At 35.5% G+C, this 25,190-nt stretch overlaps 3 protein-coding genes across 3 annotated transcripts in view; all 3 read right to left on the bottom strand.

The window, feature by feature from the left end:
• Positions 1-2,950: 2,950 nt before the first annotated feature.
• Positions 2,951-5,988, bottom strand: LOC140753274 (uncharacterized). The gene is made up of 4 exons (XM_073087760.1): positions 5,845-5,988; positions 4,774-4,942; positions 4,041-4,255; positions 2,951-3,653 (listed from the first exon to the last, which is right to left on the bottom strand). The coding sequence occupies exons 1-4, from the start codon at positions 5,978-5,980 to the stop codon at positions 3,010-3,012; spliced, it is 1,164 nt and encodes a 387-aa protein (XP_072943861.1). The 5' UTR covers positions 5,981-5,988; the 3' UTR covers positions 2,951-3,009.
• Positions 5,989-6,986: 998 nt separating this feature from the next.
• LOC140753421 (uncharacterized) lies at positions 6,987-9,216 on the bottom strand. Its single transcript, XM_073088001.1, has 4 exons — positions 8,911-9,216; positions 8,482-8,650; positions 7,914-8,125; positions 6,987-7,644 (listed from the first exon to the last, which is right to left on the bottom strand). Exons 1-4 carry the CDS (start codon positions 9,041-9,043, stop codon positions 7,004-7,006), a joined length of 1,155 nt encoding a protein of 384 aa, XP_072944102.1. The 5' UTR covers positions 9,044-9,216; the 3' UTR covers positions 6,987-7,003.
• Positions 9,217-16,651: 7,435 nt separating this feature from the next.
• Positions 16,652-25,190, bottom strand: part of AdoR (Adenosine receptor) — a 91,864-nt gene continuing 83,325 nt past the window's right edge. The window contains exon 3 of the mRNA XM_073087931.1: positions 16,652-17,675. Within this exon, the coding sequence (XP_072944032.1) occupies positions 16,989-17,675 (687 nt within the window). The 3' untranslated portion in view covers positions 16,652-16,988. The remainder of the gene's footprint in view (positions 17,676-25,190) is intronic.

A 25,190-nucleotide genomic window follows, 5' to 3' on the forward strand; every position in this document is an offset into this window, starting at 1 on the left:
CTTTTTAAAGTTTTTACAAACCCTGTCCTCGACTTTACTTTCCTGTTTTATATTAATCTATTTGAAGTTGTAAGTAGAAGGCGTACGATTTTTCACGGGATTGTAATAAATACACTAATTACAACAGGATCAATCAATGGAATGTCTCTGACCTTTCGTGAGCACATTTTCAATGCTTAGTAGATTCAGTTGTGACATCTGTGTTGTTTCTCATTTCTAAGGTAACTATGTAAAACACTGTTCAATCGCCCCGGCATGCTACACTTTCGATTAAAAGTAGATACTTAAAATAATAACTTGAATTCAAAGTCCATTACTGACCCACTGCTGGACACCAGTCTCCTTATTCATAGAGGCTTAGCCATTGCACTATAGTGAACTGCGTTGGCCAAGTGCGCATTAGTAGCCTTCACATCTTTGAGAAGTCTTTTTCATAGAACTCATGGTTTCCGCACGTTGTTTTCCTTCTACGTTTAAGCAAATTATTTTTAGTTTCGAATTTGCACATAATCATAATAAATCAATACTCCCCGATTGAGTCATCGAGTTTCAACCACAAACACTGCTTCCATAGTATTTAACTTTAATTTCTTTATAGAATTGCCAATGATAATTCGCAATAAATTAACAGCTCCACAGTACCTCATATTGCAATATTACTTCCTCATTGCACTGCACTAAATATGCCAGATGATACTGACACACATCAAAACTTATTACTTTTTCATATGATAATGATGTTTCGTCTCATGATTATATAATCTCTTGTCATTATTTGTCAACTCTTATAATGGGAATAGCAAATAGCAAATGACGTAAAAAGTTGCAGCTGCTATTAATTGTTTCTTCACTGTTCATAAAATAACACCAATTAACATTAGAAATATTGTTATAAGAAAAAGCAATATCTAAATAAATTAAAAATTTAATATAGGACTAATTTCTGTCTTAGATACTCGTAATGTAAACATCTTAAAGGTGGTCGAACCCTTTGCGGTTCGACTCCAGCGGCACCACCGCCACACTTATTTCTACCTAATAACAGCAGTGTTAGGAGCTGCTGTGTTACGGTTTGAAGGGTGTGGTAAAGGAGACAGACTTTCCCGAGGCGTTCCAGCTTAGTCCTCAGGGGTAGCTGCGCATCTGTGGCCGACCTCAGGTAGGAATATCTTATCTTATCTGGGGTTCATTACAGATATCCATGGGCGGCAGTAGCCACTTACCATCAGGTGGACTGCATGCTCGTCTGCTACTCTTACATTATAAAAAAAATCTAAGTGTATAGAGAATTGTTGTAAAGACATGACAAATACTGACATACATACGTTCATATTAGTAAATGTCCTCGAAAAATCTTACCCTCCGTATTCAGGTAATCATCATCATCATCAACCCATTACTGACCCACTGCTTGGCACGGGTCTTCTCTCAAAATAAGAAGGATTAGGCCATAGTCCACCGCACTGTCCACAGTCACCGAGTCGATTTTTGAACCTCGGACCCCTCGATCTAGAAACCGAGTTTCTTAACCACTAGGCTATCACTGATTTTAAAAATTATTATGATTATGAAATTATCGATTGCAATAAATTTGCAATTACGTTGATAATTATCTGCATCATCTACAATTTAGGTTGCCTTTTTCTGTTTTTGTAAATAATATACAAGTCCTCGTTATATAATTGTATAAGGCAATCCATTTCTAACAACGGCTTATTACAAAGCTTCGATCTAGATTGGTTTAATTGTATAATAGATCAAATACCAATTAACAGTATTGCCGCTAATTTCCTAACAAGCTACTAAATTTTTAAATAGCTATCGAGAATCAATGGTATAGGCCTAACGTCAAATTGTATTAAATTATTTTCAGAATCACTATTATTTTCAGATTTTATGTACATTCTATTTAAACTTAAGCATTATAAGAATGCACCCAACCTCTAAAGTGATATAAATGCCGCCTATTTCCCTACTAATCACATAAATATTGATTTGAAATAAACCTTAAACATTGTTGTCTTAGGTTCCTCCCCCTTTTTTTTCTTCTCTCTTCTCGACCTTCAAAAGGTACCCGGTGCCGTGGGAGCGACACGGGGTTATGTGGGACTTTTACCGCACTAAAACCCCCCCGTGGCCGTCCTCGGCGCTGCGTAGAGGACTCCGGGATCTCCGAGGGACCGCGACCGGAGTCCTCTCAGCGCACTGCCCCGTTGGGGTCCGCCCAGGAGAGTTTGTATCACCACACCGTCTGGTGCATACGACAGAATGCGACCGCACATACCGCCGTCCTTCCCGGGGTCGCTAGCCGGGTGGTTCGAGCTCCCACTCTTGCCGCCCGCAACCCCGAAAACCCCTTTAAGTCGCCTCTTACGACAGGCAGGGGATACCGTAGCCCTATTCTGGTCCCGGAACTACTAGGAGAAGGTCGTTACTATCCCTGTAAATTGTACAAGTTCCTCTCCCTTATATCATCCTTGAGGCCGGCACATTGTCGCTTTAAAGCACAATTTGGTGGAAAAATAAAAGACCACAGGTATATATGTTTTGGAATCTTCTACTCAAAAGTAGCCAAACAGAGCACTGGTAAATAAAACACCATTAAGCGTAGAATAATTTTAATCAATATGTGCATTGCAGTAATATAAGATGTGGAGGAGCGAAGCAGGGATCTCCAAAATAGTTGCAAAAATACACACTCTACATCGAATAAAATATCTTTGATTTCTTAAACAACTTTTGCCGAGTGAATACTTGCTACATTACTTCTGCACTAGTGTCAATAGATTCATAATATTCTTCTTCACTGTTTCCTTCATTACCTGCTACTTTGCCCACCACAACCAGCTTGTCTCTTTCTTTTCTCTTTCTTTCTGGTTATCTTCATGCTACGTGGCCAAAGTAGTTAGAATCACTGCTAACAAACAGTAGATAGCCTAGTTTTGTGCATAGGCTGTGGTGTACTAAAATTGTGCATTGAATTTCATAGACTAACGCTAATGTGCTGACTTAAACCTTGACAACAGTAATAAACTTATACATCGCCTGCAAAGTAGTAGCAAAAGTATAAATGTTTACTGGTATAATATCAGCCGCAAGCAACACAATCGGCTTTTGTGCTTGCATTAGCATCACGTACACCGTCTTCTGGTCCTTTGTCTTAAAGTTCTCCCATCCACAGCTGTACACTGCCCTCTCAAACTCTTCTGCAGCATTAATTAACCGCTGGCAAAGAAAACAGTACAAGAAGAAAACTAGGAAACAGTAAATCAGAATCGGAATAAACGGCACCCATTCTTGCAGAGGCAGAAAGAAAAAGAAGCTAATGCATACAGCATTGGAACCAAAATTGACTCCTAAGGGGACGCTGTACAAGTATTTGAAATTGTTAATGATATCCAGGATTAAAGCGTGACGTTTGATCAAAATAGGCAATCTTTCTTTAACCATATTGTCCAGGTTCGGTAAATTATCTTTGTCTTCGAACATTTGGATTTCTACGGACATAATATCGTACATGACAGCCGTATGCGCTATGAAGAATAGTAGAAGCGCTTGGTAGTTGAGGACTACGGTCATGATGGTCAGCTCTTGAGTTGCTAATATGGCGACGCAGATCTGATGGTTGGGAGTTGAACTTAGAGGTTCTAATCCTGAAAAAATAAAAATCATCATTTATTTTCTATTGATGGTCATGGGTCAGTACAAGAAGAGTTCAGGGCCAGATGAGAATTTACTTCCACACACTTGTAAGAATATTTTTTTCCCGAACCCTCAGATTACTTATGACATTTTCGTTGAAATTTAATTGTGTAATTGCCAATTAACTTCTCTACATATAATTTTGTGAAATTAAAGTCATGCATCTGTATTCCAATGTTGGCCTCCGACGGAACCTTTCTACTTAATCTGCTGCTGAGAGTAAATATATTTGCATCAGAATCTTATTATAAGTCAACTAAGTGAAGTATTTTAAAAATGGTTTTAATTGTTTGATTTTAGCAATCAAAAACAAATAAAATCGTTAATAAAAATCTTACCAACGCAAGGTGTCATAGAAAAATTGTTATTTGTGATATCAGTTCGATGTGGCAGGTAGATAAACATAGCATCCATTAAATTGAACCCATAGAAAATGAACAATATTTTCTTTATAACTGACATGCTCTTTTCATGTTTCTCCCTCAAAATTACAGTCTCCCTGGATAAGACGTCGCTTTGTTTTACCATAGTCAGAACGGTCCTTAGTAGAGGTCTGTTGGGTAAGAATAATAAAGTATTACAAAGTAATTCCTAAGAAATAACAGACAGGCAAATAATGAGGCGGCAAAATTGAGGACAGTTGCACGAAGTAATAGTAATTTACCTATATGTAATTCGCTGAATTGAATTCGCAAAAAAAAATTTTTGTAATATTAAGCTGTTTCGTATAGGACTTGTTGGCGTCCTATATCTAAATCTAGAGAAATAAAATACAACCTCCGCCCCACGGCACAAACCCACTTAAAATACAGCTTATGACTCGTACATCAAAGGGCGGCAAATTTTGTTATTTTCGCCCGATGCGGCTAAATAGCCATATCGAGCCCTGCATCTCGGTATTTTAATATACCTGCATTTTTTCCTAGATTAAGACCTATCACTAAAGTACTAAAATATGTGTGCCGGTGATGCCCCCGAGTCGAACCACAAAAGGTTCTCCCATGTTGCACCTTATCTTCATATCCATTTAAATTTGATATACAATAAATCAATTACTAAAACGCAACTCACCTCTTCTTCAAAAACCAATAGCTATTATTCGCAGTCAAAGCAAGTATCGAGATGTTGACATAGCTTTTGATAAAGTCACCAGCCCCTTGTGCATACTTGGCTTGGAATACCGCGCTGCCCACGCCGTACACGTACAGCAATAACGACAAGTGGAGGATCCAGAATGGAGCTAGAAGGTTTAATAAAGGTGTATCAAGTTTCTAAGAATACTTTGATTAAAGGATCAAAGCGCTCGGAAGACGAAGAAAGGGTTTTGTCTAATCACTTTGTATTCAATGATCAAACCGTTTTTAGGGTATAACGTATATTAAACTTAATAATAAAACGTACAAGCTTAGTTATTAACTTACATGAGGATCTGTAGTTGTATTATTTGTAAAATAAAAGATAAATAATTCACTTTTTCATTATCAATAACAAAAAGGTAAGGTAGAAGTTACCAATGTAACTTACTCCATTTAAATAACTAAACTTAATCCACTTTTAAAATTTATTATAAACAAATCAGGATAAGACTTTATTTGAAGACCCTTAGGGATTTTGTCAAAGGGACATCTCCCACAGGGCTAGTTGATCATGCCCGGGGAGCGGCCTTGCTCACTTCGGGGCTTGAATATGTACAAGATGTTTAGAAAACTTAGATAGCGTGATTCAGAATACTCGTGGCGCCATCTCTTGACGAGTAGCGGGAAGTCGGTACAGATAAAACTCATAAATCTACTATCGCTTTTATCTTGGAGAGAACCAGCACAAGTCAGCACGATATTTAGCGGCCAAAAGATTATACAAGTTGTTTTTTTGAAAACTTTGCTTATTAAATTAACATTTTTTTTCTTGTCAAAGGAAAAGTTAAAAGAAAAGCTAAGTAAACTTATAGATAACTGAAGTTTATTTTTCAAGCCAATGATCAGAGAAACAAGAACAATTTGGGTGTAACTTTTTATATTTAATTTAAAATACTGTTATATTATATATATTTTTTTTATATTTTTCAAACTTTTGTAATAAAAACCTCAATAAGAGTTTAGTTTATTTTACAGGTATTTAGAGAAAATGGACCTGCTAACGTACCACTAATTTTATCTTGAAGAATAGAGAAACCAGCACGGCTCGGCACTATGTTTACCAGCCACACGAGACTGTCCAAGCTGTTTTCTTGAAGCCGAGATTTTACTTTCAGCAATGTGTGTTTTATACGATTCAACATTTTAAGCAAAGTTTATCCGCATATGATTTGGAAAAAAAGAATTTACCAAGTCATCTACGTCTTAATCTTACTGTTAAAAGGTAGCAAATTTATGAAAAACTAAAAAAGTGTGAAATTTTCCAGTGTCGCAGCTAACTAATTATAATTTTTTTCACTATGGAAATATCCATGACTTTTCTTAGGACAACTTACTTTTTAGGGTTTTTAATTGTTACATTGTTAGATCATTCAATTTCAGGTTATTCAAAGTAAGAAATATATATCTGTTAAATAATATATTAAATTAAAAAGACCCAAATTGTGATTGTGTGTTCAGATGACCATATAACATTACTAAATTATACAATGCACTTTACTAAGCTAGATTACATTCAAACTACTCTAGTTAATCCAAGTATTATAAAAAGCACATGTTTTCTTTAGGATATGGTGTTTCCTAACTTTAAGACATACACACGAATAGCATATTTTTATAGATTTTTTCGTAAAACCCTAAAGCATTAATCTAGGAACTCAACGTATAATTTAAAAAATGAATAATTATATTATAATACGCTATTATTATAAGGGAGCCAGAAACACTACACCGTGTTTAGAAGGTGCGATAATTATACAAATTACAAAAGATCAAAGCCTTATATTAACACAAGAATCGTCAGAAGTGCAAATAATACCTTCTGTTGAATATACATATTAACCTATACTCGAGATACATAAAAAATACTTTATTTCAACTACAGTGCTATTCTGTAAAAATGTAAAATTGTCAAATCTCCATTGCTCTAAGGTAACTGATACTTAAAGAACCGAAGTCATGCAAATTATTTCCCAAACCCATAGTTTTATAACATTGCTGAATATTTAAAAATAAAAGTTACATATTTTAACGCAATTTTAGATTTTAATGTAAAAATATCTTACAAACAAGCACTTCTGTGTGCTAAATGTGTTAAATATATTCGTGCGAGTTGAAAATCTATATAAGCCATATTTATACAAACTCGAACATAATAATCTAATTACCTACAGTTTAAAAACCGCAAAAAATCTATAAATGGCCTGCAAAGTTTTCGCAAACGTATAAATACGGATCGGCACGATATCAGCTGCCAACAAAATAACAGGCCTCTGAGATTGCTTCAACATTAACAGTACCAACGTTTGATTTTCAGAATTAAATTTCTCCCAACCACAACAGTACACAGCCCTTTCCAATTTTTCTGAAGCTGTCGTCAATCTTTGGCCTTGCAAGCAGTATAAGAAAAATACACATAAGGTGTAATACACGATTGGAGTAAAATCCATCCAGAGTTCACGGGGTAGGAACGAGCACAGCGATAGCAACATTGCGTTCACCCCAAAACCGACTCCTATGGGCGAACTGTACATCTCTTGAATTTTTCTAACAGTTTGCAGAAGAAATCCATGCCGAGCGATGTAGTTCCTTAAGCGCTTCGAGACTTCATCCGAGTTATTACAGGTCTTAACGTCATCCAAACTCATCAAGTCTTCAAAGAGGAGATTGTACATAGCAGTGGTATGGGCTAGTATAAAAATAAGTGTGACGTCATAACCAACTATAGCTACAATCGATGTCAGCTCTTGGAATGCCACTATCAATGCACATGCCGCTCGGTTTGGTGGTTTATTCACCGGCTCTAATCCTGTAATAATTAGGGAAAAAAACACTGAGTTTCTTTTTTGAAGTCATAAAAAGGTATAAAAAACATTAATACTTAATATTGCCCAAATATCTCTGATCACCGGAGATAATTTTTATATTCTCATGCTAATATAAAGAGGAAATGGTCAAGGTTTATAGAATATTCCCCAACACAGTAATAACTGTAATAAAAATAATAAAGTTTTGTTTCTCTACAAAGCACTCTACTATTTTCAAAATATAGAAAAATAATAACAAAATTGGTAATACCGATACACGATCCAACGGTATAATCCGCCAGGCTGAGAACTTTTGACGGTATGTAAATGCAAATATCGTTGACAAATTGAAAAATGTAGTAAAAAATCACAACTATCTGGATCTGTCTCAGCATCTTACGCTTTTTATCTTGAAATTTGCTTGTCTCTGTAACTAGATCGTCATTTTTCTGGATAAGTTCGATAATTATTTTGATGTCAGCCCTGCATATAAAAAGAGGATTAATCTTTTTCTCAGTGTGCTCTTATTAGCATTTATTACAATATACCTATATTACCAGTATATAATATATAAATGAACATAGTACCTTCACTAGAACGATAATAGTAACAGTATTAAAAAGCTAAATACTCAAACAATAGCAAAATAATGAACAAAACATGTTTCAAATTACATATTCATCTATAACTACCATGTTTCAAATTCATCTATAACTACAATTTTTTTTTCCTATTATAATTTCTAATACGGAATAAACATTATAATATTGACGTGAAGGTTGCAATATTGTGTCATTGTGATTAAACTTAGATTGGAACTTACTTTTTCATAGACTTACCTCTTCCTCAGAATCCATACACTACCATTCATGATTAGAATAAAGAGTGAAATGTTTAGAAAGCTGTTGACATTGTCTACAAATGTTCCCGCATAATTCATTTGATACACAACGGTGGTGTACAGGTACCAATAAAATAAAAGAGCCATGTGAACTATCCAGAATGAAACTGAAATTGTTAATAATAAACATAATTATGGTTACTTCACATGGCATTTTTTTCATTGTAAGTTTCAAGCGAAAGAATTGACTTATTTTTCTTCGTTCTTGGTTTACAAGCAGTACGATACTCTATAATACTCGTATACTTGTTGGAAAAATATATTGATTATTTTATTGTAACATTAGAAGTTACATTTGAAATTTGACTTATAGATGAATAAGTAGAAATAATCAATTAAAATCCAATGACAATAAAAAACCACAAACCGACAACTTTCTTCCTCTGATACGTATATCCCCCTATTCTTGGTAGAATATTAATTAAGTTTATTAAATCGGTGCACGAATTTACTAAGAGCTTCTCTTTCATTCCCTGTATTCTCTCCCAAAGGGTCGTCATCTTGGTATCTGTAATCGGCTGAGACTAACTGTAAATTCTTGCGAAATACTTTATATTTACGAAAGCCACTAAAATATTTAGTCGCTTGTTAAGATATTAGTCGGCCGTCCATAACCTGGTCTATTATACAATTAAAATAATCTGACAGATTACTGAGGCTTCGTAATAGGGCATGATTAATTGAAATGGGTTGAATTACAAATGAATATGGAGTATTATATGAAAATTCCGTTTTTAATCCGATAGGGTTAATTAAGTAACGTAGACTAAAGTTCTCGAAACAGTTTCAAAAATTTGTTGTAGCGGCCTCTCGAAACTCGACAAAAGATGACGCCACATATTCCTGAATCACGCTGTTAAAGTTTTCTAAAAGTCTTATACACATAAAGGTAAAAATCTATAATGACTAACGAATCACAGTCGCGCCTCACAAACAAGCGATCTCCTTGCCATTAATTATGGCTTTTGCCATTAAGTAAGCAATAGGATTCATCTAAAATGTATGTGCAATGCCATTCTGAATTATAATTTCCAACGATCTCTGATTAAAAAGGTTAAATTAAAAGGTATAATAGGTACATTATTTTAAAGTAATAACTAATAGCATTAAAAAAGAAAGAAAGAAAGAAAGAAAATACTACATACGCATTAATGTTATAAATAAACTTGTCTAATCAACACTATTACACGTTCGTGCTCCCACTCTTGCCACCCGCGACCACAGAAAACCCCTTTTAGTTGCATCTTACGACAGGCAGGGGATACCGTAGCCCTATTCTGGTCCCGAAACTACAGGGACATTCATAAAGCAATACCTACCGTAATATATAGATAATTTTATATTAATAATTTTGACATACCACTAATTTTATCTTGAAGAATAGAGAAACCAGCACGACTCGGCATTATGTTTACCAGCCAAATCAAACCGTCCAAGGTGTTTTCTTGAAACCGAGCTTTAGTTTTCAGAAGTGTGTGTTTTATGTACTTGAACATCTTTTTAGTGAAAGTAATTTACATCGAAATCAAAAAATTGTGTATTTTACAAAACTGCACCCATTTAAATCCAAGAATCTTTTTAGTTCACAAAACCTAAATCATCGACAGATAAATATCAAATAATTATAGCAAGCTATGAGATTCTCAGATTATTAGTAAACCTAATTTTCGTGCGTCTAATTAAGTGGACTTTACTTTTTAGGGTTCCGCTCCAAAAGTCCAAAATAGTACCCTATTACTAAGCCTCGCTGTCTGGCCGTCTATTAAAGGGCCCTATCTTCAGAACTGTAATAGATACACTTGAAATTTTTAGAGTGCACAATGTTAATTGTAATGACCAAAATAAAATAAAATAAAATAAAAACGTCAAAAAGGTCCCTATAAAAGTATTTTTGAGTTTTTTTATAAACACAGATGTATTTGGAGTACCTACCTATAATTTGCAATGGAAAAAATTTAAAGATAAATGCTAAGATAACAATTACTAAAAATAAATAAGACATAGTGTTATGGTACTTGTCACCGTAAACGAGTTCAACTCACACTTAGCCATTTTTTAATTTACGCCTAAAGTGAGTGAATTGCCATTAATTGCTATTAATTTAAGGTATTTAAAATAATAAGCAACAATTATGATAATTGTGTCGAAAAGAACAGGCATTGGAGATGGTACTATATGACTAGGTAACTACACAGGTCTTTATTTATTTTTATCTTAATTAATTAATATAATTATTTGTTTCTTGTGTAGATGTCTATGAATTAAATTTCGCGCTATACGGGTCTATAATGTCTTACTAACGACATCTATCGTACAAATATAACATTATTTCAATCCCTAGTAAGATACCAAGTTCGGTGTCTCAAGTAGTAACAGAAGTTATCATAGATGTCGCTCTTTCCTTTGCACACTTGGTTTAGTTTCATAAAAACCAAACTAGATGGCGTTCAGTTGACCATTCTAAAAATAACCTTGTGAGCTATTTATGTACAATAAGAATTAAATATTCTTAAAATCTATCTTATTAGATAATAAGACTAATATCTTGTCAAATTTAATAAAAATAGCGTTATTAACAACGCTATATTTGTATAAATTCCTTTCTTACGCCATATTTTTCATTTCATGGTTGACTGCTGCAAATGTCATTGGCATTGTAATGTGCTGGTGCGCGGGCAACAGAATGTCATGTTTACATTTACCTGTTGTTTTTTATTTACTCTTACGAGGAGTCTTTTCTTGTTAATATCCGATGACAAATCCATTTATACTTTAGTATTACTTAAACTTGGCTACTTGAATTTTATGTTAGCTGCTAATCGTTAACTCCCCACAACTTAAGATGGCCTCCATAAATCCACATTGTGAAATAGTGTGGTGGCAAAAGTTCCCAGCCTAAGTTATGGAGGAGGGGGTACCTAAAATAAATAAAATAAAAGTAGATACTAGAACTTAGGTTACTAACATAATGATTTCGGAACTTTATTATTTTTTATAATATATAGGAGCAGCAAACAAGGATGCAATCAATCTCATGTTAAGTGGCTACTACCGCCCATGGACATCTAAAATCAACCCCAGATAAGTTAGATTGCTACCTGAGGTGGGTCAAAGATGCACCGCTATCCCTTAGAACTAAGCTGGTATGCCTCCCTTACAAAACCAAACTTGAACACAGCAGCACTTAATACTTCTTATACAGAAATAGTTGTGGCGTTGGTACTACTTGGTACCGCCCAACCGAACCACAAGTTCTACCACTTTCAACTTATTATATTTTTGTTTTAAGACACTTATCTATGTTTAAGACCAATGAATTATCTTTTAATATGACTAAACATTATCAATGTAAAGCAATTGTGTTGCACTATTTTAGGTTGAAGTGTTACCTTGGCATCTATATAAATAGAAATAAGTAAATACATTGAAGTGCACGTCGGCATTCAGTAATTTCAAACAAGTGTTGTTATCAGCACATAGGTTTTAAGTATCTTGCCAAGATATAACATGTTTTTCCTGTTTGATTATTGTAGCTTATTAATATAAGAAATCTTGTCTCATCTTTTACCTGAAATAAAGAGAAAAGCACCGCAGTAATGCCGTTAGATTGCAGAATTGAATTAATCTCGATAGCTCATTGACATAAAATATAATTTCTGTTGAAATGTCACAAAGGAATTTGTGTATTTCTATGCACTAATTGGGTATAGTCCGCGCCAAACTGCTAGTCCGCTCTGAAGTTGTTGCGAGCATGTGTAGTCATACAATTTGCTATGGCGACGCGATTCATTTCTATATTCAGAGCGCGGACTATACATCATTAAGTTTTAAAATATATATGTATATAAAATACGTTGATAATAGAGACGGTTTACATTAAATAGCTCATTCACATATGACGTATCAATTTTACCCGAATACAAATTTCCTGTAAAATTTTAATGAAGTTAATTCAGGATTATTACATAGAAACGGCATTACCTATAATTAATTTACTACTTTCATCCCATCTACCATTGCCATTAATGTCATCGTGTACCGTATGCGTCTTTTTATCAATAAACCGGCAGAATTTATAAATAGAGTGACTATATTACGTCTGAATAGATAAAAAATTAACTTTAAGTTCTTATTAACTCTATAATCGCATATTTTTCCTGCTCTGTTAATGTTATTAATCAAGTATTCTATACTATAATAATAATATACTATCAGATTCAGATATCCTTATTAGATACATTCAGATATATTTCCGAAAAGTAAATAACCTTACCAAATTTACGTCCAAAACCGGTTTAGTTTGGCGTTGTTTTGTTTCATACTACATGGCTACATGTACAAAAGGCAGTCCACTACGTCACACATAAGATGTGATCACACTAACACAAATGCAGGTAATATTTTTGTCCCAAAATTTATATCTGACTAATTTGCTTGTTTAGGGTGAAGAAAAACAGTCTTAAACTCAAAATTTCCAACATAAAGAATGTATAGAGAGTCCACTTCTTACACTATACCTACTTATAAAACCCTTTATTATTAAGAAGAGTTCTTTTTTTCGAACGATAAGATACGATATATTTTTTGTACGTTTGTAATCATAGTTGACAAACCTTCGCTCAAAATGGTCCACCCTTTCAGATACAAGTATTGAAACTTAATCTTGCTCATGTAAAAGAAATCAAAAATATTTATTATAAGTATTTTCTTCTTTTATTTTTATTTCTATCTTTAAACCTCTATGTTATTTTATGGTCTAAACTTTTCGGTCGACGGTCGTTAAAATTTATAAGTGGGACAAGAGTTCTCACAAGGATAATAATGTTGATATGAATTTATTTTTACAGTACTATAATTAGAAACTGTGTTCTTACCTAATTGCCAGCAAGACCCATTTTATTAATTAAATGATGTTGACTTTGCACAACAATTGATGTACATGTTACGCTAACATGTTTTAATCTAAATAATTCCTAAAATAACTACCATATGTTGTTTTAGTGGCTTCTCAGCTACTTTGGTCACGTGGCTAGTGGACAAACAGAAAACCTTGATAAGTTGGTGGTGATTATTGAATAAAAAGAGGAAAGAGTAATTTCGCAAACGGCTATCTGACTAAATAGCTATCGCCCTGAGTAATGCTGAATACCACACAAATTGGACGACTGAATGGATAGAATTGGAAGGAAGAAATTGTTAATAGATTTCTGTGGAAGGTGAGACCTCTTAACAATAGATGGGCTGATGGTTAGTATGTTATAAAAAAGTTAAATCCAATGAGATGATAAAATACATAATATTTGAGAATTATTTAATTAATTATATAACCTCTAGATAGATTCCTAGTCCACACTCAATACAATACTTCACCTAGAAAGTCGCAAGTCGCAATCGTGTTGTGACGTCAGACCTTTATGTCTGGCACCGGCGCAAACGCAATACGAGGAATTCTCACTTTCATTCGTATCACGTGGTCACTGATGCCGGGTATTTCCTCGTATTACAATGAATCGATCTATAAACAAATATTGCACAAGTCCACCAAGCATAGAGACAATATCGCATATTTAGTAAATAGGTACAAGTTTACCTAATCGATGGATAAGTTTAGGTATATACTTACTCACTACCCCTGGGTAATGATATCGAGTGTATATATTTAAGCAAGGACAAAAAAACGAAAAAAAAACTTTTATGAGGATAAAAAAGCCTTAAGTACCTACCTTACGGGTACATGTTTAATCGATATCTTTAACAATCATGGCTTAACCAGTAGTACATGGCTTAGTACCAATATAATTCGACAATTAAGATGTGCTTTCATGGAATTCTACCCCGGATAAACTTCATAACACTTACCTGTTCGATTAGAAAGATAGTGGAATATGCTCCAAGCGTCCCAATTGTACGTCAGTTCGTCCCCAACAATGGGACGTAAAAACAAAACTACACCAATTTGCGAAGGTCGTTAGACTACAATTATACCGAGTGGCACTTAATTGACAACTATTAGGCCGGCCATACACGAGCAGCTTGGAGCAGCCAGTATCGAATGCTTCAAGCTGTGACTGCATAGTGAACTTCAGACTTATAAGTACTTACATACACGAACCGCTCGAACAGTTGCAACTGCTTGAGGTGGTTGGTAGAACGGTGATTTTTCATCTTGCGGTCAAGCAGTCGCCAGCCATACACTGACTGCTCGAGCTGTCAACTGCTGTCGCGCAGTTACCTCAGCCCGCGCTCTTCATTCTTCGTTACGCACGCTTCCTGCCTGCACGAATTCCTCGAGCAGTCAGCTTAACTGCTCAAGGAGCATCAATGGCAGCTTCAAGTTGACACTGACTGCAAGAGCGGTCCGCGTATGTTGATAAGGGGTAACTGCTCGAGCAGTCCATGTATGGCCAGCCTTAGGTCAGCAACGTCATCGGTGTACTATCGGTGGCAACTATCTAGGGCGGCGCGAATTCCGACAACCGCCTACACACAAACAAAATTATCCACACAAAAACAACCGATGCTTGTACAGTAGTATATAATTTATGAGTAATGAGTGCCTTATCCCTAAATCTAGATCTAGGCAGTGTGTCAGCCAAGTTTCGGAAGAACCGTGTGAAATTACACAATACTAGTGACCCGGCAGTGTGTCAGCCAAGTTTACTCGAACTGTTTCGAAATGCATTTAACATATGTGTAACTCATAATCCATTAGGCGTTATTTACAGCAGGGTGTCAGGTGTATTCGTAAGTCCGCTGAAGGTGCTAACCACGCCACATCTATTTCTGCTAAATAATATCAGTTAAGAGCTGCTGTGTTCCGATTTAAAAACAAAACGGATACGGTTCCCAGCCAGTCAGTAGAAATCACGAACACTCAAATATACATACATACTGGTTGAATAGAGAACTTCCTCTTTTGAAGTCGGTTAGAAAAGATAGTGACTGTAGTAATCTAAGCGCCAGAGCAACTAATTAAGGCATACTTTATCAGCCAATTATGAATCAATTATTTCCATTATTCCATCCAATAGTATGTTACTTAAAATTTTCCTTAAGGATAAATTAACGTTTGTTCCCTAAATGAATAAAATTATAATTGGTAACCCGTATTAATAAAGAAACTATTTATATTACGATCTTTACTAGTTATGTATGTGCTTTATAATATAGGAGTAGCAGACGAGCGTGCAGTCCACCAGATAGTAAGTGGCTACTGCCACCCATGGACATCTGTAATCAACGCCAGATGAGATTAGATATTTCTACCTGAGGTCGGCCACAAATGCGCCGCTACCCCTGAGGACTAAGCTGGAACGTCTCGAAAAAGTATGTCTCCCTTACCACACCCTTCAAACCAGAACACAGCAGCGGTAAAAACTGCGAAATACAAGAAGGTAGAAATGTTTAACTGTTGTACAGTAAGTAACTATTAATTAATAAAAACAAAGTCTCTTAAAAGTTTTAATTTATGAGAAAAATATACCTAAAGTCTGTCACGAATATCACAATTCAGTTATTATTAACGCGACGTGGAAATAAATTACAAGTATAAAATTTACATTTTATACAACATGTTTCAATTAATATTCATATTCTTGACGGCATTTATATTTACCTCTCGTTTGTTCTGTATAACGTGTGAGCGAGAAAAATATACAAAAGTCGTCATTTAGAATTCATTTTTTATTGGAACAACTTATACCTGCATAAACTCGATAATGGTTAATTAAATTAAATTTATGCCTGATTTTTCCCTAGGCCGATTTTGATTAATTTTCAGTTTTCCTCATATATTTAAATATTTTAATCTTTGTTATCTTAATGTTGAAAATATAAATCTCGATCATATGTATTGCAGGCTGAAGGTGGTTCGACTGCGGCAGCACCACCTACTTCTGCCTTATGACAACAATGTTAAGCGCTGCTGTATTCTGGTAGGGGAGACATACTTTTCCGAGGCGTTCCAGCTTCGTCCTCAGGACGCATCTTATCAGCGTAGTCTTTAGCCATCAGGTGGACTGCATGCTCGTCCGCTACTGCTATATTGTAAAAAAACTTCGTTTCTTGAGGTGATCTTAAGAAAAAAAATAAAAAGCAGGTTTCGTGCTATACTTGCATGTTTTATTTCAAAGCAGGTAATTGACTATCCTTCTGAACAAGCACTACGACTCCAACCATGACACATCAAGATGACACAAGTACATATGATAAAGTTAACCTTAAAATAAAGCCTCTTTCAAAATGTATGTAAAAATATTTAAAGAATAAGTTAATAGAAATATCATATAAATGTACTTAATTTATCTATGGTACAATGACTTAATATAGACACAGCTATCAAATGCATTCGTTCATTCAATTTAATAAATAATCTCCATCTTAAAAGGAATTAAAGCTTTGAAATCAGGTGACGCTGTAAGCCAGGCTGCCCCGGCTGGGCTCGTGTCAGCTGTGCTCGGAGCTCACGCTGCGCACCCTACGAATGAAGTCTTCCACCCTTTTGTAAGGGCTCTGACATTTGTCTTGGTTTGACTCTATGAGGTAAGGGCCGTTGGTCTCCCGCCCTTCTGGGGTGTGACGACCGCTGGAACCGTCTGCCGCTCGGTTTAGGAACGGCTCCATGTCGGGAACTGATGTCGACGCCGCCATACTTCGCTCCTCATTAGCAGCCATTTCGGCTTCCCTCTGACGGAGCCAGACTGGAGAGTTAACGTATATTTTGGGTCGTTCCCGCAACGCATTGCATCTCTCAAGAGCCGGTCTCCTAATCGGTACGGGCGGCCTGTAAGCGGCCGGGAGCGGCACACCTCTACCGAAAATGGTACAAATTAATCCTTTCAGCGCCGCCCGAAAGTCTTTTAAGTGATATGCGTACAATAAGGGATTGATAGCTGAGTTTAGGTGCGAAAATATAATACAAAAATAGGTGAGCGTGTTCGGAATGTCTAGTTCTGGCATGAAGGCCTTGACGGCGTTGATGGTGTAGAGTGGGATCCAGCAGACGATGAAGAAGAAGACGATGATGGAGAGGTTTTGCGTGGCCTTTACCTCGCGCTTCTGGGCGGCGCCGAGCACGCGCAGCATGGTCCCTCCCCGCCCTTGACTCCCTTCTACTGTCACCACTGCGCTCATCTGGAAAATACCAACATATTTTAAGAATTCCAGTGACGCAACTTATGGAATTGGGACCAAAAACATAACAAAAACAAAAACAAGAATACACGAATTCTAAAATTCCAAAATTTCCAAATATTTATTTAAATTATAATTTAGATATTATCTACTTAAGTAACAAATGTTCTACTTATAACATCATTAATGTATTCGAAAATCTGAGTAAATAGAATTATTTACTTTGTACATTACACGTTTTATTCGTACCGTGAATATATTGCGTAGCAGAAGTAACGGATCGAAACGAATAAATTGAAATTACACGTACCTATTTAATTTTAATGGCAAAACCAATATTAATATTAATTTTACATAATAATCATAGATTAGTAAAGATTACTCATGCCTAACAAGAAAATGTAACCAGTTTTGAAAATTGAAAATAGTGTTTGAAAAATATTAAAAAAATGTAGTTTTTAGAGCATTTACGAATGAAACGATATTTCTCCGCACTTTTTCCTCGATGTCTGTATTGTTCCGCGTAAATTACACCATGACAGTCGGAGACGTAATGGGAAAACAGTCAGCCATTTTACATGTGTCAGCCATTTAATGGCTTTCTTCAATTACAAGGTGGTAATATCTATCTATAATAATAATATATAGATTAATCTTATATATACAATTCTCGTGTCACAATGTTAGTTACCGTACTCCTCCGAAACGGCTTAACCGATTTTCACCAAATTGACTATGCACATTCAGTAGGTCTGAAACTGAGAATTGGCTACTATCTATTTTTCATACCCCTAAGTGATAAGGGTTGTTCACCCTTAACATTTTTTTATTCATATGGCACCACAACGTTTGCCGGGTCAGCTAATTTCGCTATAAAATTTAACCAATTGATATCAGAAACAACAATACACACGTCCTTAGAAATCTACTTGGACGGGGGGTTTTCGATTACAAAATTAAGGGGTTTAATCACCTTTTTGCTTGTGCGTGTTTATGACCCAAGTGGATGAATCATTTTAATGGAAAAAGGTAGCTAATTCTCTGAAGAAACTCTTGGTCATCTGTTACGCTATCCATGGAGAGAGGGGGAAATACTATTGTGTGCTGTCACACTAGAGCTAACCGTAAATAATACTTACTACCTTTTTCGACAACTGTTTTAAGTTTTTTTTGTATATATAAAGTACCAAGGGTACTTAACGGTACTTTATATTAATTACAATCTAGCCTAAAAACTATTTCAAGTCATTTTTAAAATGGTAATAAACTACTACATTTGTATACCATAGTGCGTGATTGTAGAGTATTACTCTATTGTACTAAAATACTAATCACGCCTAGAAAGACGTCAATGACCTACCTCATGCGTACCTACCTACCTATTTCGCCTTTTGCTATAGGTATTAATTAGTGTTTTAACCATAACAATTAAATGTTTTATATGAATCAACAAATGAGAAAGCATCACGCTAATTTGATATTGAACGGTCATTGACGCCCGTAGCCATCACTCTGTGGGTACCTACTCTACTTCAAAAAGGTCATAATCCTGCCCCACTCTGATGGCAGATACTTCACTGCTTCTGAGAAATAAGTCATTACTACTACTAGACTACATTACAGAAGGGCTTATTGTTTTAAAATAGACACAGAAATGGCGGTAAAGCCACGGTAGTTAATTAAAAAACTGGGTCTTTTTGTAGATAGTGTTGGGCAAAAATAAAATTAAATAGTAACTTTTTTTACTTACAAGTAAAAAAATTGAGTGGAACGCCTTCAGTCACAAGACTTTATATATAACATTTTTATACTTCGCTGTCAAGTTTTATTTATTTACTCTTTATCGACCATTTTAAAAACAGTATGGCGCAAAAGGCGGACTTAATGCTAAATAGCATTTTCTCCCAGTCGACCTTAGGGATGTGCAGAAAAATTGAAGGCGGTACAACTTTCATACGTTGTTTCATAGGTACCTACTATGTCGTGAAAAATAATATAATAGACATATTAGTCACTGTCGACATTGTCTGGTTTTTACGTCATGACTGGAAAATTCAGTTCAACATTTGAATAAGATAAGGACAATGTTATTGAATATAATACATTTCAATTAATTCTTTGCGCTTCATCGATATTAATTTACTAGCAAATTAATAATTTACTGATTATTTAAAAATAGCGCTCGTGACAATACACGTCAGGTCCGATTTCCATCCTCGGTTGAGCAACTTAAGAGAATTAGTAAACAAGCGACAATGGGCTAATAGGAACTCGACCGACGATTTATATCGACGACCATTATAGATTATTAAAGATTACTCACTTCTAACAAGAAAATGTAACCAGTTTTGACAATTGAAATAGTTGCGTAAAAAAGTTTTGCCACGTCTCCGTGCTAAAATGTCCCTAAAATATTTGAAATACTTAATTTATTTATTATGTAAATTACGCAGTATTAGTTATTTATTCGTAAAATTTCTCTAAAAATGTTTTTATTTGCCAAGAATTCAAAAAAATAATTAACAAATCAGCCTTTCGTGACTTCATTCAATTTCAAGGCGGCAAAGTATCTTTACTAATCCATGACGGCAAAAATCAGCGACAGTCGTCGATAGCCTCTCACAGTCGCTAGTGACAGGCGGAGGCAGTTGACATCAGTCGGCGAAAGTTGACAACTTGACCACAAGCGTCAACAGTCGGTAATGGTTGTCGACATGAACTGTGATAAATTCCTAACTAACGATGGACCATGGGAATTCAAGTATGCATAGCCTTACCCTTTATAAGTTCCAGAAAGTTACAAACGTTATAATATACCTAACTGGTCTTCTTAAACAACTAACATACATTATTGTCTTTTTAATACGCTTTTATTAGCTTCAGACGTATGTATGTTGGTATGTTAGTATGTAACGGAATCTTTGAACATGATTTTAACCCCCTTCAAAACGTCGGATTAACTTGAAATTTGGCATACTTATTAAACTATAAAAAAGTTAATATTTTCCTCATACGTCAACCGAGGAAGCGACAGACACGATACCCGATCGCTACTCGGAAGACATTCGTGCATCTTAAGTAGGCGTTACTAAACACTATACTACTTGTGTTGCTATACGGTTTAAAATTTACATGTATATCGATAGGAATATTAATATAATGGTACATTCTAATCGCCGACCGAAAAATATTCAACCCATTTCAATAAAATTTTCTCAGATTGTATGGTTGGTCCAGCATGAAACATCATAATTTTGGACCGGATAGACGGCGCTGCTTTTTACATATAAATATTTTTGTGGCATAACTACCTGAGCAGACCAGGACAAAACTTAAATTAGGCTAAAGTATTTGTTAATTTACAAGGCAACACTTTTTTGCAACCTATTTTTGCACAATTATAAAAGCAAAAACGTGGGAAATATAGGTACTACACGGAAGGCGACGGAAGCTCGTTTTGCTCGACAAGATAATGAACTCACCGCTTTTATGGGAAAGTAAAGAAATCGGTCAGACAACGACATGGTCGATCGTCGCCCGGCAGAGAAAGCTTGTTTAGTTATACTTTGTTCGCAATATTTGTACTTGAGTCTGCAGAGCCGGACTCCGGAGAGGGCATACGGGGCCTAGCCCGGTCTCCACAATAGAAATAAATAAAAATAAGAGAAATAAAAATATTGAAATTTCGACAGATCAGCAACTTTTAACAGGCAAACAAACTATAACTAAATCAAATATATGAACTAAAACTTTTTAAAGCCAAACAATAAATGCTTACTACTAATAGCTCCACCGTTGGATTAGGTCTCTCAGAGACAATTAACACTATCTAATGGATTGCGAGCTCGTTTGCTAATGTTATATTAGAAAAGCCACTAAATTTTATTTATCATAAAAATACATTTTTTTTCTTTACGAGGGGGAAACCTTCAAAAGGTACCCGACAACGTGGGAGCGACGCCGAGCTATATAGGATTTTTATCGCACTAAAACCCCCCCGGTGGCCGGCCTTAACGCTTGTTGGAGAACTTCGGGATCTCCGACTGGTGTTCACGACAGTATGCGACTACACATACCGCCGTCCTTCCCGGGATCGTTTACGGTTCGAGCTCCCACTCTTGCCGCCCGCAACCCCGGAAGCCCCCTTTTAGTCGCCTCATACGACAGACAAGGGTTACCGTAGCCCTATTCTAGTCCCGAAACTACAGGGGGGAAAATACACCTAGAACATTATTTGAATAATTACATTAATTTACATGTCATAATATAGTCCAACATAATAAATTGTAATATTTCCCTCTAGCGAGGGTCATTTCCATAATACCACTAGTACCTGTAATCTAACACAGCTACAATTGTAATGATCGTGACCAAACGAGCATCATCCCATATTATTACCATAGTTATTATTACAATCAAAACAACCCACACACCTTGTTGGTACGATGCGATAACACGGCGATGCATAAAATAGATAAATCAAAGAAATCTTGTATAACGTCATACATGTCTATCAAAACATCGAAGTTAGGCAACTGTCGGTAATTTGAATAAGGTTCCGTCCTTTGATTGCCCTCAAAGGTGCGTAAAAGCAAACGCTATGATAGAATGTGATAGAAACTTATGTAGTCCGACTCCGGCGGCACAACCGCCACACCTATCTTTTCTTCGCAACGGCTGTGCTAAACGCTGCTGAGTTCTGGTTTGAAGGGTGTGCTAAGGGAGACATACTTTTCCGAGGCGTTCCAGCTTAGTTCTCAGGAGTAGCGGCGCGTCTGTAGCCCGACCACAGATAGGAATGTCGAATCCTATCCTCGGTTGATTACAGATGTCTCTGAGCAGCAGTAGCCACATACTATCAGGTGGACTGCATGCTCGCCTGCTACTCCTATTAAAAAAAAATAAACCTAAGAAGGTGATCACGTACCTAATCATACCCGTTGTACTGAACTCTTTGCTCAATGGTCGTTCAAAATTTAGAACCAGCGACGTAAACAAATTATGTTTTCTTAACAGTATGTGGTTAGTAAAATCATGTTCGTGCTCAGCACTTTTTGTAGCAATTTTAAATTAAAACAAAATGTAACTAAAGCGATAGTAGACATATGAAAACATAATTCCAAGTAGATTATCATTTTAGATTCTCTAAAAAAACAAATATATGATCTCTGATGAGTAGTAGCTATACCTCGACTGTACTATACAGTTTATATACAAAAGTTTAATTATCGATAAGCACGCAGGTATTCATTACATCAGGTGTGGAAAATACAAGGTAATAAAAATAGGAATGATGCTTCGTTTTCCATAAAATAATTATTTTATTCCAACGGAATGACGGATTAATTTGCGCAAAATAATAATTAATTATCATTATAACTAACAAGTCATACTATTTGTACACTAGTACTTGTTAGACTTACACGAAAACAACTAATAGAATATAGCGTGACCAAAAAGGTCGTCAAGAATATCGGTGTAAAATAGTTTGTTCTATTTGAAATTTTGCCGCCCTTAAAAGTGCCGCCCGGGGACTGCGTTAAATTTGAAAGATCCTTCTTTACAAAATCTACACTAATATTATAAAAAGGAAAACTTTGTTTCTTTGTTTGGTTCTAATGAATAGATTTGAAGAAATTTTAAAAATTCTTTCAACATTCGAAAGCTACATTATCCACGAGTAACATAAGCTACATTTTATATGAAATATATTTGATGTAGATTTTGAGGCGGTACAAAGTTTGCCGGGTCAGCTATATAACGTTATATAACGAGTTCATTTTGTCGTCGTTTTTGATAGGTATACCAGAGTGATTAGAATATGAGTCTAACTTGGGTTATAATGCGGACCGCATTGCATACAGTATATGTCGTCTTCATGCCAAACAAGTAACGCTGAATTGATGAAATGTTTATCTAGTTTTTTCGCGTCAGAGCAAAACATACAGCAGCTTATGTGTGTAATTGTTACGCAAACAACTGTATATAGTAATAGAAGGACTCGTTTTATTTACATTTACTATGACAATAATTCTTGTAATGTCATTACGATATTATTAATTATACTAATAAATACTTAGGTAACTAATATTTACCAATGATATAAATTGTTAATGAATATTACATTCCACATTTCAACTTAATGGTAGTTATATAATCAAAAACATCATCCAGAATCGCTAATAATAAGGATATCTACTTTCAAAATGGGGTAAGGCCTGTATGCAAGGCTTTCATCTACCACTGACCACCGCCGTCGGCCATACGTATTTCTTCCTAAGCACTTTTACGCTTATTATTCTAATTTAGAAATTGTGAATCGGAGTTTTATAAAGCGTTCCAAATCAATCCTCAGGGGTCACGATCTTAAGCAGTACTTCAATCTATGTTGTACCTGCTGCTTTAAATCAGGGAGGCAGACGGGAGTCCGTCGGTTTCTTTGATTCAAATTATTTTGTATGTTCAATCGATCAATAGAACGATTTTCCTCAAGCAATTTCATTCACAAACGAGTTCATGTACATACCTATGCCTCTACGTATCTGTAATCACTTCTCTTTTACTCACCTGAAACATGAACGAGACAAAAAATGCTTGTCTAACGGGTAAATGTCGAGGAATGAATGACGTTTACCGCAAAATACGATAATGAGATTTCGCTTTATTGAGTCAGTATAGGTACCTACTGAGTCATGTCATAAGTCCTTACTTTTACAATTACATAGATATTTTAAGTTAATTAATATAAATGTCAGAAAATAGTCCCTAAGGTAAAATAGGAGTGTCATGCGTTTGAAAACTTTCTGTGTATATTGTATATGTAGCATCGTAATCACCTAACGGATGACACGTTTATATTTTTTATGTGACGGTCATTTGAAGGCCGGATACATTAGAGTGATTAGCCACATTTGGCAAAAATCTGACCGGCGATTTTTCATTATCTCTTCTACTAGTTGTTATACCTAACTTTTACACGAGATTACAAGCACTATAATTTTTAGTAATAATAATAAATGTAATACAATTATATTTTTAATCGCTTGTAATAAAATCATGAGTAACATCCTTCCTCCAACACTTCCAAAATACAATTTGCAATAACGAAATTATAGGCACTGAAGACAGACTGTATGTAGACAGTTTTTGAAGGTGGTAGAACCCTTTGTGGTTCGACTCTGGCGGCACCACCGCCACACCTATTTCTACCTTATAACAGCAGTGTTAGGCGCTGCTGTGTTCCGGTTTGAAGAGTGTGGTAAGGGAAACAGGCTTTTCCGAGGCGTTCCAGCTTAGTCCTCAAGGGTAGCGGCGCATCTGTGGCCGACCTCAGGTAGGAATATATAATCCTATCTGGGGTTGATTACAGATGTCCATGGGCGGCAGTAGCCACTTACCATTAGGTGGACTGCATGCTCGTCTGCTACTCTTATATTATAAAAAAAGACTAACAACACATTATATTTATTACCAACATCTATAAAAGCCTAAAACTTTTTGCTAGATTGAGTTTAT

Source organism: Epargyreus clarus, unplaced genomic scaffold, assembly GCF_041222505.1.
Source record: "Epargyreus clarus isolate Ecla_fem2 unplaced genomic scaffold, WU_Ecla_fem_2.2 ptg000026l, whole genome shotgun sequence".
NCBI classification, from domain to species: Eukaryota; Metazoa; Arthropoda; class Insecta; order Lepidoptera; family Hesperiidae; genus Epargyreus; species Epargyreus clarus.

Excerpts from the sequence above, each read along its gene's own strand:
- LOC140753421 (XM_073088001.1), bottom strand. The coding sequence starts at position 9,043 with ATGACGACCCTTTGGGAGAGAATACAGGGAATGAAAGAGAAGCTCTTA. Across the intron at positions 8,651-8,910 it reads TCAGAGGAAGAAAGTTGTCG|TTTCATTCTGGATAGTTCAC; the intron begins GTTTGTGGTTTT and ends TAACAATTTCAG. Across the intron at positions 7,645-7,913 it reads TACCGTTGGATCGTGTATCG|GATTAGAGCCGGTGAATAAA; the intron begins GTATTACCAATT and ends TAATTATTACAG.
- LOC140753274 (XM_073087760.1), bottom strand. The coding sequence starts at position 5,980 with ATGTTGAATCGTATAAAACACACATTGCTGAAAGTAAAATCTCGGCTT. Across the intron at positions 4,256-4,773 it reads TATTGGTTTTTGAAGAAGAG|ACCTCTACTAAGGACCGTTC; the intron begins GTGAGTTGCGTT and ends CTTACCCAACAG. Across the intron at positions 3,654-4,040 it reads TTCTATGACACCTTGCGTTG|GATTAGAACCTCTAAGTTCA; the intron begins GTAAGATTTTTA and ends TTATTTTTTCAG.